Source organism: Podarcis liolepis, assembly GCF_965112155.1.
Source record: "Podarcis liolepis genome assembly, chromosome: 15".
NCBI classification, from domain to species: Eukaryota; Metazoa; Chordata; class Lepidosauria; order Squamata; family Lacertidae; genus Podarcis; species Podarcis liolepis.
This window is the reverse complement of record NC_139566.1, coordinates 38,095,486-38,112,021: the sequence shown is the minus strand read 5'-3', so window position 1 is coordinate 38,112,021 and position 16,536 is coordinate 38,095,486. Positions and strand designations below refer to the sequence as shown.

The 16,536-nt window shown below is 41.5% G+C and overlaps 1 protein-coding gene across 3 annotated transcripts in view; it reads left to right on the top strand.

Annotated features, from left to right (window-relative positions):
• The window catches only part of SFSWAP (splicing factor SWAP), a gene marked incomplete at its 5' end in the record, with an annotated part of 97,500 nt that overhangs the window by 58,501 nt on the left and 22,463 nt on the right, over window positions 1–16,536 (top strand). For all 3 annotated transcript variants that reach the window (XM_083476422.1, XM_083476421.1, XM_083476423.1), the window contains one exon: window positions 15,274–15,545. In XM_083476422.1, the coding sequence (XP_083332548.1) occupies window positions 15,274–15,545 (272 nt within the window). The remainder of the gene's footprint in view (window positions 1–15,273; window positions 15,546–16,536) is intronic.

Below are 16,536 nucleotides of genomic sequence, written 5' to 3'. Positions count from 1 at the left end.
CCGTTCTCTTTTTGCTATTCTCTGGAGCTCTAGCGGAGGAGGCACATGCAGAATGTCCACAGTGGATGATGTCAGGGTCCAGGCAGGGGTTCATATGGCGAGAGGCGGTCCTTGAGTTATAGTGATTTTTTGCCATCATGGAGAAGTAAACATCATTTTGGACAGAATGTGATGCTTATGGGATTCGTTGCTGGAAAATCTGTACTGCAAGCTTGTATTTCACAATAATGAAGGTAGAGCTGTGCCAAAACCCTGACATATTTCTGTGATGGAAAATTAAACTTTCAGTTGTACCTTTGTAAACTCATGTAGCATAGAGGCTGTAGTACAAATAAGGAATTCCCTGGGTTTGAATCTTCCCTATGCAAAATGGGGGTAATAATAAAGGCACGCCAACATAAAAAAGCCTTCAAGAGACACAAGTCAAAACCAGTCTCTGCTTCAAGAGTGTTTATAACGTGGGACTAGCAATAATAAATGCCCAACTTTTGACTAAGACACTTAAACATCAGTAACATGGGGAAGATACATGTATAAAGTGTTTTGAACACTCTAAAGTTCTTTTAAAAATTGCTCACTATTACTGGTATTGCCGTTTTATCTTAAATGAAGGAAACCATTGTATGCTAGTGAATTTCCTTCCACTTTAATTTGCTAATTGTGTCCGTACAATGTATGTTCAGTAGCTTTAGGTCTTTAATTAATGCCAAGGAATCTTTTTCGAAAACCTTTCTCTCCCCTTCTTGTATTCACCCAAACCAGAGTTGCTTTTCTTGCTGAAGGATGAAAATTATTAATGAGCTGCCTCGGAGAATTATACTTCTGAGGCAGAGTCCGTAGACTACCTTTGTGTTTCTCGTACATTAACTAGCAAGCACAGCGGGGGTGGAAGCTACCTTTTCCATAGGATGTCACTTCTCTTTATCTAGGGCAGCTCCTGTCTCATAATTGAAGGCAGTGGGCTGTCCAGATGTATTTTTATATGGGAATTCTTCTGAGGACTGATTAAAACCGCAGCTCAGGTTCACACATGCCCTTTCCCATTCTGCTTTTCACAGGCGGGAGATGGCTGTAGGTGGTGAGGATGAAGGATGTGCATGCAGCTGGTTTGGGTGGTATTATGGTTTCCCTTCTTGCACTTCCCATAGGTGCAGAGGAGAGTTCCTAAGAGGTGCCTGACACTCTTGCAGAACTGTAACTCCAAGCATTTGTTAGAAGAAGCTGTGGCAGTGTAAACACATGCCTTGTGGTGCCTGATAAAGCCACAGTCTGCATACTTGCAAACACAGGCATATTTCCTTATTTGTACCCATGTGCAGTCACTTAATCTGTTGGGTTTGAAGCAAAGGTTTTAGGCTCCTGTTGGGCCTTTGTTCACAAGGTTTCCTTTGGGTCCCTCCCCCCTCCCCCCAAGTCTGTGTCTGGAAAACACTGACCCACCTGCTTTTTTCTGACAAATCAGGTTAGCCTTAATAGGGAGGAATTCTTGGCTTCTTTGGAAGTATGATGGTAAAAAATACGACAAATCTTTAGCGTTTGGCTTCTTGTCATAGGGTTCTCTGCTCTTCAGTTCTGCTTTGTCTCCTATGGCATGATCACATGCTGGTCGAAAGCTCCTAACACTTCTTTATGCTCTAGAAAAAGAGCTTCCTTCAATGTTTGTGGAATTTCCTTACTGCTAGGTTCTGCTCTTGCTACTCAGCGCACACATTTTTAGTCATCTTGTTTTATGGGCTGCTGGTAGAATCCTAGAAAAGTGTGTTTTGGTCACAAGTGGGGCCTGGGAGTGCTCCTGTTCAGGGTGCCTACCAGCCAGCATTCAAGTCTCACAGAAGCCACCTACGGGTCAAGGAAAATGGAGACACTCTTTTATTGCTTAGTAATGTCAACTTGCGGAATGAAGGTGAAGTTGGAAGACAAACACAATGGCATTTTACAGTTATTTAGGCTACGGTCTACAAATCAGATTAAGCCTTCCTGGAAATAAGCAGTAAATTAACTATATACATTCTGATATTGGCCACCTCTATTCCCCTTGCTCAGCCATACCTTCTCCTTTCCCTAGCACCATCTCCCTCCTCTTGTAGCCCTTTATTAGGAGAGAGAAATGCCAACCCTGCATGAATCCTTTTCACTAATCTCCATGCTTAACTCAGAGCTGAGTTATCAGGGTTAAAAGCGTAGCCCTAGCCCAGAGCTTTCCAAACTGTGTGTCATGACATGTTAGTGTGTCGGCTGCAGCTAGTTTAACCTCCAGTTTGCTAGTAAAACTGAATTACTTTGTCATGAAATGATGCATGTCTGAAAAGTGTGTCACCAACATGAAAAGTTTGGAAAGCTCTGCCCTAGCCTATGTTAAAGGGGTATTTGCTTATTTTTAACCTGTTGGGACCTTGAACCCCATGGATATATTCCTTGTTAAAACACAGCATCACCCTGCAGAGAATGAAGCTGTTGCCCCTCCTTTCCTTGTGACCTACTGCATATTTTATGTGGAATAGCTAGCTGTTCACAAAAGTGTTCCAATACACTAGAAGTACAATTGAAGTATATAAGACAGCCAATGCTCACTTTAGTTCTTAATCGGTAGCTCTCACATTCTTGAGTTCTTACAGGCGCCCATAAGTATATCTTATTGTGCCTAGGAGTATAGAGCGTACAATGGAAGCATAAAGCTTTGGGGCAGGGGGGAGGGCTGGAGAGAGATGTCTTATTTCCCTCCAGCATGAAAGAGAACTCTTGAGGAGATGGCAGAAGACTGGCACTGTGATCCCTGACTCAATCAGCTAACAGATAGGAAGGGAATAAATGTGTCTTTGTCTCTCCAAGAAACTGTTCACGCATCCCTGAGGTTACCGTTCACTTTTAAGAGTGAATGGCCTGGGAGAAAAGAAACTAAAATATTTGAACTGTGGGAAGAGAGGTGTATCTGTGACAGCCAGTCACATAGCACTTATGTGTCCACTGAACTGGGACTTGTGTTAATGCCCTAGCCAAGTAACGGTTCCAAGCAAGGCAGCTTTACCCAGCTTGGTGCCAGATGTTGTAGGCTACTACTCCCATCAGCTCCAACCAGAACAGATGGCACCAGGTTGGGAAAGGTTGCCTTAAGTGCTCAGCTCCCCACCCCCACGAAAAATTAGTCCTATGAATGAGACTTCAGAAATGTTCCATGCCTGTGCTAAAAATAACTGGAATTGTATGCAAATGAGATGTCTTTGTTTTAAATCTTTCTTAATAGCTTTTGTTTTTTTAATAGCACTGTTCATGGTTATTAATGAGCGCATGGAAATGCAAATTTAAAGTTAGACAATGAATATCTTCAATTGCTCCCGAACAACAATACTTGTAATTAAATTGGTTGCTGTGAATGACATGGCAAATTGTATATTATTAGCCACCAGCGACTCTCAAGTTCTCTCCCCCCCCCCCCCCCGTTCTGAAATTTTGCTTTGTTCCAAAGTACTTTGAGAGCTTATTCCTTGATCACCCAGTTCAGCAGTACCCACACTGTGATCTTTCTGGTTCTCTTTCTGCTTTTGGGTGAATGATACATGATGTATCTGACACAGTCAAGCAAAGCTGCATCCTGATGAAGACCTAAGTGGACTTATGATTATGAAGGAGTCGAGTCCACCTTGTTCTCCAAGGTGGGAATGGCTTTGAAAATTGAGATAAAAAGCACCGGCTTTATCTGGCAAAATCAGACTTGCTAGTATGATTTGCAGATATCAAATTGTGCAGTTTGAAATATCTAAAGGATTCATGTGTTACAATTTTTTGTTCTGCTTAATATAATTTTTAAAAAATCTTGTAAGTGGCTTACCTAAAAACGATAAAAGTATAGTAGTGACATTCATTAGAAATTTCCTTAAAAGGTACAGGCGATTAGCAAGCTGCATGGTGAAAGCAGAACACCCTGTATCCATCTCTACCAGATATTGTTCAAAGACTATTGCCGGGGGGGGGGGTCATTGGGATGCAGTGGCCCAGTGCAAGGCTCCTTGCTTATGTACATTCCTCTTCTATGAATAGAAGTTTTTTCTAGTGAAAGCAGTTGCTTCAGGGAGTGAGGGAGTTTTCGAAGGCAGGAAAGTAGTGTGTGGGGGGGGGTTCTCTCCACTGCAGAAGAAGAGGTTGTGGCCCACGGCACCTTGCACCACATTTGCTGGAGGGAAAGAATGTAGTCCATTTCACTTCTCTCTCCCCAAGCATTTTGCTTGTACATCTATCCTCCTAGGCAGATTAAAGCCTTTCGTTGGTTATGCGGTACCCAACACCCTTTAACATGCTTGGCCTGAGAACTGGAGCATTGGTCTTGTCCTTCAGAATTGGAACAGGTTTCTAACAGTTCATTGTTATGAGACAGAAAGCTGTGAACGCCAAGCAGGACTGTGTGTATCCGCATGCACCAACAGCTGCAATCTTTATAGGCTGATGCTATTCAGTGCATAACTTCTCTGAGAAGGCACTTTGAGAAGGTAGACAAGAGACTTGACCTGCCACCCTTCAGTATTCCTTGATAATGGTAATTGTCTTTGTTACCACCCACAGGGTGTATGCTTGATTTAATCCCTTTACTCGTCGTGATACGCTGCTGTGTCAGGAACTGATCCTGGCCCAGAACAGTTATTTCTGGAAGGGTATTCAATTGCCTTATCAACCCAGCGAATTAAAATTCCAACATCAGCAGTGGATAAACTTTACACCATCTGTTTGTTTTGTTTTGTTGGGGTGGGGGAAGAGTCTTTGTTATCAACTTGTCTTTTGTATTTTCTAATATAGTAATGGTCTGTCATAATAAACCTGATTTGCTACAGGTTTATAAATGTTAGTATGCACTTACCCTGCTTCTCATCTGAGGCTTAGCTTACACTTTCCATTCACTGTATATCAACTAGGTACGTCGATAACTAGACCACAGTAAATGGCTTCTGCCCATAATAGGCATTGGAGCAAAGCCTGCATTTCTCATAAAGGAGGAATAATTGACATTCAGAGGAGGAGAACTGATTAAATAAATGCCTCTAAGAGCTCAGGAGAGATCTGTCCTCTTTCTTTCTGTTGAAATAACTCTTGTAAGATATTTGTGCAGAAGTATGGGGCAGCCTTGGAACTTTCTTCCTTTTATTTTATCGCTTCTCTGGTGTTTGCTTTTCATTAACCTCTCTGAGATGATGATGATGATATAATAATACAACTTTTATTTATACCCCGACTTCCCCAGCCGAGACTGGGCTCAGGGCGGCTAACATCAAATATATAACATTGGTATAAAATCAAACAATAATTAAATTACCTCCTAAAAACAAGTCAGGATCAAATTAAAATCTAATTAGATGGCTTTCAGCAGGATTAGGATTAGGGTTGGTAAATAGTTTTCAGTTCATCCTTACTGTTGGCCGTCTGGACTCTGGTGGCTACAGCTTCCCATTTCCTCATCCTTAGAAACCGTGTCTTCACAAAATCCTGATTTTCTGTCTCTCTCTCTCTCTCTCTCTCTCTCTCTCTCTCTCTCTCTGTGTGTGTGTGTGTGTGTGTGTATGTGTGTGTGTATGTGTGTGTGTACAAGTACAAGTGCAGTCAATTTGCAGTGGTACCTGAAACAGTTCAGGTCTGCTTGTGGTACACTGTATGACTCCATGTGGATGGAGATTTTTTTAAAAAATTGCACTTTTAACATAGCAACCAGCAGAAGTTATATTCTAAGCAGTACATTTGAATTATCTCAGAAATCCTGTAGCTAACTTACTTGCTAATTATGTAATTGCTAATTGCTCATCCCTTTCTCTTCTTCCCATCCATTCTTGGTGGCTGTCTGTGGCTGTCTGTCTTACACACACACACACACACACACACACACACACACACACAGTATTTATAATATGAAAACCATCCGGATTCTTCTTGGACTCCATATAGTTTTGATACTTTTTTAAAACCCATAACTTCTCCCAACTCTAAATTACCAGATGTGGTGAAAAGGTACGCATGTCACAGCTGTGTGGAAAGGTGCCAAAATGAAGCACTTCTTATCAGATCTTACCACAGTATTACTGAACTAAAACTAGCATTGTTTGTGTTTGAACTGTGTCAAATATTTTTATGCATTCAAACAAAATATTGATTCCTCTGAGACGACTGATAAAAATGTTTCTGTGCTCTAGTTTCTGACATTTTCAGGACTACTTGCCTGAAACAATATTTCCCAGACAAAATAGTTGGGTTTTTGCTTTTGCTGTCACCACATTTTTGTCAACAGTAGGCCTTTCCTGCTCCCCTGCTCAGGAAAAAATATATATTGTTTACACTGCAGCAATTTTTTAGGCTACTTTATTTCCAAGTTATTACTGTATTGTCAAACTTCTGCTAAAGTGAACTCCAAATAAGAGTGGCAAAAACTAAGTTTGGAGTGCCGTATGTATTAACTGTAAATGGTGCTGAGACTTGACTTTGTCTGGAAGCCCCATCCCATCTGAAAGACTTGCTCCCTAATCTTAGAAAGTGGGGCTAGTATTCCTGATGGCCACAATTCAAGATTGACTCTCAAATATACTCCTTGCCCCCTCAATAGGAACTTTGCTCTGCATTATAAGTTGTAGTAGGAGGGGTAGATGTCTTAGTGGAAGAGTACATGCTTTGTATGCAAAAGGTCCAAGGTTTAAACCCCAGAGTGGGGCTTGGAAAAACTCCTGTCTGAAACCCCCCAGTTGGTGGGAACCAGGCTTCCACAACCTGATGTTTTGAATGACACGTCCCACCCTCTCTTGACCATTATAGCTAGACCCAGTTTGAACTTCAGATAATTGGGGGGGAAATCAGTGTAGCACTAGGGCAGTTGCTCTGTCAGCATAAACATTTCATTTTGCCATATGGAACAGTCCCCTCTCTCTTTCCCCAGCCTGCTGTTGTGCTGTCTCTCCCAACCTCAGCAGCAGTTGGGGGGGCAGTAAAGCCTCATCACACTAGTGGAAAACCTATAAAATCAGAATTTGCTATGAAGGTTGACTTTCTTTCATACTTTATAAGATCAGTTTCTCTAGGAAAATTATAAGGTGGGGAGGGTTCCATTTAGTCTTTAGAAGTTTTAGCACAGTGCATTTTGCTGTCTGCTGTTTGTGGGGTAAATGAAGGCTTTTTTTGGGGGGGGGGTTGTCCTGAACTTTTATATGGATGAATCCTGATTTCTCTGCTGCAGTCTGAAAATCAAATTGAAAAGGTATTAACAGAGCAACCAAGTTGTGCATTTTGTTAACAAGGCAACTGTTCAAATAGCTGCTTTGCATTTCTTGGCACCTCTCCACATAGATAACTCTGGTCACAGCTAATTTCCACAGGTGGTAGAAGTAATGGAAAGCTTCTATGTGTCTCTATGTGTCGTCCCCCCCCCCCCCAGCAGTTTTATACTTCCTCTGCCCTGACTTGTCTCTTGTGCAGTTCTATCAGCTACACTTCAGGGAACATTTTGGCATTTTAATGAGAGCTTCTGTGCTCCCCTGCCAGATATCTCAGCACTGGGGACCCACTTTGATTCCCTGCCCCAGCCTTTCTTGAGATTCAGCTGTGAAACCTCAGAAAATGCCATTCGAAATACGGGTCAATTTTTCTGCTCCTTTCATATATCGAAAATCTCTACCACTTTATCTCAGCTTCCCATTTCTCTGGTCTTCTGCCCTTTTACGTTTCAAAAATCTTACTTTGTTTTCAGGACTGTTCTCTTTGACCAGTTTCTTACAATATCAATATCTGAAGGGGCTCTCTGGCAAATACTGTTGATAGGAATACTTCAATTTAATAATAAAGTCCAAGTCTTTAGTACAGTGCTCGAAATAGGGTCTTAATCTTTTGATTTCTCATGTTTTTCATTTTTTCCATGGTAGTCATTAAAATAAATTCAGTATAGTACTTTACTACATTACTACTGGATTATTAAATACATCCTCGTTGCATCCAGAAAAAAGCATTTACAGCATTAGTCTGAACTACGAATAATCTTACAGTTTGAAATTATTTTCCTTTTCCTTTGAATAGTAATTACCGTTACTGACTCTATGACACACTCTCTGTCTGTCTGTCTGTCTGTCTGTCTCTCCGTCTCCCTCCCCCCTGCCTTTTGCAAATTGTCATAGAAGAACATTCCCCAAACAAAGAAGCATTGAATTTTATGACATTTCACATGTACCAGGGCTTTTAAGTTGTGTGTCAAGTTGTGTAGTATTAAAGTCATCCTTACTGCAAAAGGCTGTGATTCAGAGCACAATTTAAGGTATGCCTTGAGAGTGCATGTGTGTCCAGTGTGATAAAAAGGTGGAATGCATTCTTTTGCTATGGTTGATTTTATTTCTTCCAAATATGCCATTTATAATGTATATCTATAGTATCTACAGTTTCTTGGTTCATATGTAACGAGAAACTGGTTATCTAATCCAGAAGTGTTGAATTACAACATGTTGAGGAGGGAACAGGCCATGCAAATGTGGAGCCGAGTGTCCTGGCTCCTGCAGGACAAAGGACTCTTAACTCAGATCTCATTTACTACCGTATTATTGCTCAGTACTGTACAAAATCAATGCAAGGATCACCAACACAGCAGTTACAGGTGACCAGGTGAGCTGAAACATTGTTCCAACAGTTGACACACCTCCTGGGCTCCTGTAATAGAGAGAGGTGGTCACAACTTTAGCACAGCAAACAAGGTGGGACCTGGCTTTGTGCCTGCAAACAGGAACTCCATCTAAGGGGCTGGGCTGTTTGTTTACACTGGTGTTTGCATCCTAGACGATGGAGAGGTTTCATACTGGACATTGAGCGCTTCCTGGGTGGGTGGTGGCTTGTCAGCAGAGGCTGGTGGGGGCTAGTAGCATGGCAATCTAGTGGGCCCATCCTCAGGGTCAAGTTACTCACCCACGAACGAATTCCCTAACAGCTCAGATGACTCCTAGGGTCCTGATATGACTTATCTTAACCTGCTGGGGTCTTCCCCAGGGTAATCTTTGGGCACCTCAACCCACCCCTGCCCCCCGTTGAAACAGCCCCTCCAGGATGCTGTCTTGGGACTCATTACACTGAGACTCATTCATATTTCACATAAAACCAAGATGCATACATCCCAACTGAGTTATCTGGGGTACTCAGAATCACCTGCTGACTTTGAAATACTAAATAATAATAAAATTATTGATTGTGGCTGCAAACATAATAGCAACAATTCACATCTCTTGTGCAGAACCATATGGAACATTTGTTAAATTCTTCTATGACATGGTTATCTTTTTGTGTGTTTGCAGTTGTGGTTTTAACCCTTCTTTGCAAGGTGAACCTTTCACTTTTTTTTCAATGTAGGGATGTGCTAGAAGAACCTCTTAAGAGGCGGCTAAAGTTAGAAGTGTTCAATACATCCAGCAATTACCATGTCCTCTTACAGCTTTTTGAAACACAATTTCTTATTGATCCTGTACCTTAGAGGTCTTGCAGAGCTTCAAGCCACACCAGTGGGTAGAATTTCAGCATAGGCCTGAAGTAATTCCAGGGCACAGCTAGAGTAATGGAAATTGCATATCCGCTTTGAAGTTCTCCTTCTGACAACCCTCAGATTTTTCGCATCAGAATAAGTCAGCACTTTTTGTGAATATTGCAGGAACGTTTGCATTTGTGTTAGATTAGAAAAGGTCACCTTAGAAAACCAACAGACCGCCTATCAGCCCCCTTTTTTCAGTTGACTTTGGAGAGCATTTCCATTCTCTGAATATTAAAGCTAAGCCACAACATTCTGTTATTGCCCAGCTTGGTGGCAGTTGTCTGGAAGGACCAATTCTGCTACTGCGTGTGCTGCATGACTCCTCAGAATCAAAACCCTTGCTTAAGCAGCCTATTCGCTTCCTTGTTTGAGGCAGTCCTTCCATGTTTAAAAACCACAAGCTCATTTCAGGGGAACATGAGAAGTGCCTTATATGGAATCAGACCATTGGTCCATCTAGCTTAGTACTGTGCACACTGGCTGGCAGCAGCTCCCCAGGATTTCAGACCCAGGAGTCACTTCCAGCCATACCTGGAGATGCCAAGAATTGAACCTGCGATCATCTGCATGCAAAGGTGGAGCTCTTGAGTTACAGCCCTTCCCTTGTATATAAATGCTATACCCATTTCCTGTTCTGCTGTAGATCACATGTTACGCGTGGTGGGGAATCTTTCAGTGGAAACGCGGGGTAAAACGTTTATGAATATATTAAATGCACTTTGTTTAATAGTTTGCCACAGCAGATCAGCCGAGCTTTTTATCCAACTAAGTTACACTCAGTGACCCACCTATATTGGCCAAGTCTATTTATTTTGCAGGGGTCTTCTCTGAGTAGGCCTAGCATTGGATGCAATTCCTGATGTCTTGCAATGTATTAAGGTTGTTACGAGTGCCTGCTTTGATACAGGTGTACAGTAAAAGGTTGGCAATAGCGAGCATGTCTTCCTGTCCGCTTCATCCTGAGCATTGCTTAACAGGCCAGTGCAGTAGCACAAATTAGACACATCTTGGTTTCAGAACATTTTGGAAGTTGAACATTCTTCCAGAACAGATTCTGTTCAACTTCTGAGGTACAACTGTATTTGGATTTGGAAGATGTGTACTGAAACAGAGTATTGGGGTGGGGGGCAGGAATCCTGAAGTTGAAAGGGGGATATAAAGCATTTGAGGTGATACAAATATGGTTGAGAGAGAAAAAAAACATGTGAATGAGAAGTAATAGATGATCTCTTACTTTATATAGTTTAAAATACATTGTTTTATATAAGATTATTTCAAACTGCTCTGATAATTTTGTATGAATAGCAATCCAGATATTTATAAACAAGTGTAAATGCAAAGACAACTTCAGCATTTGTTACTACTAAAAATAATATGTGCACCAGTGGACTTATTCCGTGTATTCTGCTTCTGTCTCAATTATCTGTTTACATTGTCAGCATCTCATATTCTTTTCACTGAAGCCCTTTCAGTTCTGATTCATTGCTTCTAGCATTTGTGCCTTCCATTTTTGCTTGTTTTATTTGCTAGGAGCCTCCAGTAAGCCAGTCATCCTGAGATGAGGGGGGTAGTTGCATTTAATTCACACGGCAATGCTGTAAAATTCTTTATGATCCTTGAAGCAAAATTACCAAAGGGTAGCTTTACTATTGTGTGGTAGTACAACGACCCAAACACGGTCATAAAAAACCACTGTCAATTAGCACTCAAAGAGAGATGTGTCTCCCTCATATCTGAAATTTGGCTTTCCATTACCTTTGTGTATTGTCCAACATAATCACAGTTGAAGAGGCAGGAGGCAAACCTAGAGCCATCATTTTTAATTGGTTTTCTTTATCGTAAGAGATTCTTACTAAAATTCTTCTAAGCCTTTCCATGTTAAGTTATGCAAGGATAAGATAGGCAAAGTTGGGAACCAGTGACCCTCCAGTTGATGTTGGACTGCAACTCCCATCATCCCTGACAGTTGTCCAGGCTGGCTGGGGTTGCTGGAGCCCCAACAACAATTAAAGGGGCCACATGTTCCCCAGTCCTATTTTATAGCAGATGCATAGAATTTCTCCAGCTTAAAATAGCAGATGAGATCTTAATGGAACATTTCATATGGAAGGTGGCTGTTGGGGGAGGAGGAAGGCCTGTGGTGCTAGATTTCTTTTTCTTTCTTTCTTTCTTTCTTTCTTTCTTTCTGAGGCACAAAATGGCATTTTGCAAATTTCCTGGTACATTATGCTATATTAAACTGACTGAAGTTTAGGGACACTTCTTTATTTTATTACTTTATCACTTCTTTATTTTAAGTTTACAAATGAAAAATATAGGGGAGAATGCAACAAATGCATGTTGCTATACAGGTGTACTTGGCAGGGATCTGTTATTGTCTGCAGGTCTCTGAGTTGATGTTCAGTGACAAACCAGTTTTTGGTGTTCCTTAATGGTCCAGTTTGCGCATAGCACTACATCACTTGCATGCACAAACTGGAACAAGGCATACTGAAACCTCGGGCTCACATGCTCCTTTTCCCTCCTCCTACACTGTGTGCATAAGAACTTGGGCTAGTCTTTCATTTCAGTTTATATTGGCTTGCTGCCTATGAACAGAGACTATGGTTTTAATCCAGACTCTTGCCAGTCTCTGATCAGCAGGCTTATTGAACCAACCAGAATTTGTGATATGCCCTGGATTTGGTTCACGAAAAATTTCGGAGGAAAGTGAGACTAAATGCTAGTGAATTGCTGCTCCCAGCCACGCAGAAGGAATGGGGGGGGGGGAGGGGAGTGGCCAAACCCTAGGTTCTTAAATTGGACTCATTCCAGTTTGTGTACTAGCAGTAATACACAGTTTAGTGTGAAGTGCCGGTTCATCCAGTGTGAGGAATGTTAGAATGTTTAACTTCACATGGGTGTTGGTTGGATAAAACCATTTCTAGGGTATCTCTCATACATATTGTTATATATTTGTACCAGCACAGGTTCATGTTGGGGGATCATTGTGGCAACAGTGACTTGATTGAGGTAGTACTATGTCTTAAGTTTAACCTTGTTGCATTCGCTGAACATCAGGTGTCCATATGTGTGGACAGGATGGGGGAGAGGCTTATCATTAGCATCTCCAGGTAGAAGTGGGAAAGCCCCTTCTATGAAACTCTGGAGAGCTGCCCACCATCAAGTGTAGACAGTACTGACTGTCTGAATCATCGTAGAAAAGCTTTATATGTAATTTACTTTTTCATCAGGAATATGTCAGCTGCACTGTGAAACAAGTATAACTTTACATTACTATCCCATTTGAATGTGAAGGGTGGTTGAGAAACCTGGTGGTGTTTTTTTACGTGGGGGGCAGGTGAGAAATCACATAGGCTTCTGAAGATGAAACCATTTATTTGGCTGAGGAATTACTGCTGAATATGTATGCAATGCTTGTGAAAATTAGAAAGTTATATTCTGTCTTGCTGGATGTGAGGTGTCTCATCAAAACCAGCACATAAAGTACAGATTATTCCTTTTTATTGGGTCAGCTCTTGCTCTGAGCAAGATTGTCCAAGTTTCCCAAGCCTTGCAGACTACTGCCCCAGATAAATGTTGCTGTGCTTCAGTCCCTCATAGAAAGTGACCTTGTTAGAATAAGATTGAGAAAATGAGAAGAAAGTAGCATCCAAATGCAAAAAAAGAACAGGGTAATAATAATTGTGACAGTTTTTTTCTTTATTTGGGTCTCTTCCCAGAAAATTTCAAGAAGCAATGAAAGATCAAAATTCAGCAAATACAACTTTTCATTCTTGCCTGCCAATACTTTATACGTTATTAAGGTCCTTTCCTTCTAGTCTGTCTAGCTCTCAAAAACATGTTGAAAATGGGTATGTGGGGTAAAAATATTAAATGTGGATCCCATGTTATAGTTTGATGTTCTAGATGGGCCTTGGGTTTGAAAGAGTGGAAGATGGCTGCACTGTTTATTTTATTTCCTTTAAAACAATTATACACTCGTTTACAAATTCCAAGGCAGCTTGCATCCTGAAACAATACATTGAGCAGAATTCTGAAAGAAACTGTAATAGGTGATTTCAGGAGGTGCTGATTTCAGGAGGTGCCGATTAAGCTTCGTGCCCACTTTATTTCCAGTTGAAAGTTGAATGTGCAGGGAGGCAGTAGAACACTTTAATCATTCTGCTCTCTACTCTTGTTTGGAAGCTAGATATCTAAAGTAGATGCCAGATCTACCATTACAAACCTTCTCTGCTTCTTTTTGTAAAATAACTTCAGCTAGCCAGTCACACAACAAACTTTACTGACCTTCAACGTAGGAAGGGTGGAGAGATGCCAGCTACTGACTTTTGTACTCTGGTGTAAAGTTTCGCAACATGTTCGTTACCTGTTAGGACCTCTGCTGAGTTACGCTTCTGACAAGGATGGAAACTTTTTGTTAGGAGAAGTATTCTAGTAAGAGATGTAGATACAACACTGGTGTTATTCCTCTAATCTTAGGTCAAAGTGTGACCCACTTCTGGGTTCCAACTCTCAGGTGACATCCAGTGATTCAGCATATTTAGTTCCTACTTAGTTACTCCTTGTCTGATTACTTTTGACTTAGAAGTGGGAAGCTGAATGTGATGGGGCTCATTGCTAGTGAAAAGCCTTTCTTTTCTTTCTTCTTTGGTAATCACTCATAGCCGAGTAAGATTGTCTTCCATGAACACGGTTTTAACAGTGAGGTCGTAAGTGACTGTGGAGGCCAATTCTGGATCTACGTGTCCTTCCACAATGAGGCCATAGCTTTCTGGGCAGGAGTTGATCATGGTGAGGGTTTGCCAAACGTGCCTTCCTCTTGGAACGTTTCTCGCTTTCGTCCTGAGTTCAAGTGTCTTCAAAGTCCATTATATCTTTGGTAAAGGCTGTTCTCCAATTGGAGCACTCGCAGGCCAGTGTTTCCCAATTGTTGGTTTTATACTACATTTTTTAAAATTTGTCTTGAGAATCTTTAAACCCCTTTTGTTGACCATCAGCATTACGCTTTCCATTTTTAAGCTTGGAATAGAGTAGTTGCTTTGGAAGAAATTGATGTTGGAGAATAGTTGCTTCAACACTGGTGATCTTTGCTTCTTCCAGTACACTGGCATTAGTTTGCTTGTCTTCCCAAGTGATGTGCAAAAATTTTTTGGAGACACCGTTGAAGGAATATTTCAAGGAGTTGGAGATAGGGTTTATGTAGTCCATGTTTTACAAGCATACAGTAAGGTTGGTAGTACAGTAGCTTTGTAAACAAGCATTTTGGTTTCCCTGTGAATGTTCTGGTCCTCAAACACTCTGCACTTCAGTTGGGAGAAAGCTACACTCGCAGAGCTCAGGCGATGCTGGATTTTGGCATCAATGTTGGCCCTTGTGGAAAGATAATGTTACACCATTGAGTTGGTGTTCCTTTACAGGTCATGTGATGGGCCAGATTGTTGAATTGAGTCTGATTTGATGAGCACATGGACTCAACTTTATTCATGATTGACTGAAAAATCCTGGGCTGATTTCTTCAGTTTATCACTGTTAAATATGCAAAATGTTTCCTCCATCTCCATTCTCAGAGCAGCCATGGAACAATAGGTCATTAATGATCCCTTTTTACAGTTAGGAGATTTAGGCTAATAACTGGCCAAAGATTAACAAGGGACTGCAGAGGGTTTTTTTCGATTTTAACCTAGACTTCCAAACTAATGTATATACTGTGTACATATTGACACAATGCTAAAACCTGCCTGGCTTTATTTCAGACTGTTGGTAGCATGCAGTGTCCCCTGTTGACTGGCATCAGGACATTGCCGACCTTGGAAGCAAAGGCACCTGAAAGGCCTTCAAGCAGAAGCAGAGATCTGCCCAGGGAAGAAGAGCGGGAGAAAAAGAAGAAAAAGCACAAGAAAAGATCCCGGTCAAGGTCAAGGTCGCCTCCTTCCAAATATCACTCTTCGTCTAAATCCAGGGTTCGATCACATTCAAAAGCCAAGCACTCACTTCCCACTGCCTATAGAACTGTCCGGCATTCCAGGTGGGTTTTCTGAACAGATGTTATTGTTAAGTGCTTTTCTACGCTCATTTCTTTTTCCTCGGAGGTGCCGCCTTTGTGAGGCTGCCATACATGCTATTTATTCACCAGGTTCAGATTAGATCTTTATGATACAGTGGTGCCTCGCAAGACGAAAAGAATCCGTTTTGTGATTCTCTTCGTCTAGCGGTTTTTTCGTCTTGCGAAGCAAGCCCATTGACGGATTAGCGCTTTTAGCAGCTTATCTGCTGATCGGATCAGCTGATAAGCGGCTTAGCGGCTTAGAAAAATTGGGGGGGGGAGGGGAAAAAACCAGCAGGAACTCGCAAGACATTGTCGTCTTGCGAAGCAAGCCCATAGGAAATTCGTTTTGCGAAGCACCTCCAAAACGGAAAACTCTTTCGTCTAGCAAGTTTTCCGTCTTGCGGGGCACCACTGTATAGTGCCTAAAACTGTAATGTCTCAAGCAAATGCATGTTTTGTTTTTGTACTTGTGCCCTGTCTTCCACACATTAAAAGGTTACAGTGAGCTGCAGCTGATCACATGGGGCACACACGCCTTATGCTGTTTTGGAAGCAAGGTGCGTCATTTTAAAATAAAGCACTACTTCTGTGGCCTCAGAGAAGCCACCATTTCTCAGCCTCCCCACCCCCACCCCCCAAAAAAACCCCCACCCTCTAGCATTGTAATATGGGAATTAAAACAGGTTGCTATAAAGATTACAGAAGCTCAGTACTTGAGATATTCTGAGTGTTAACCTATATTGAACTTTTTTTTAATTGGGCATAGCATAGCCACCCAGCAGTTTTGCTTTTACTTTCAGGAGCACAGCTTAACTTGGTTTTGTTCTAATAAGTTGGCACACATTTTGTTAGGAACTGGTGTTAAAACTTTGTTTTGATTTGATTAAAGAACCTTTAGGACTGATTTACCTCGAGAAGATGAATTGAAGTTCGGGTAGTCTGTGAGTTTGAAAGCTGAAGATTAAAGGGC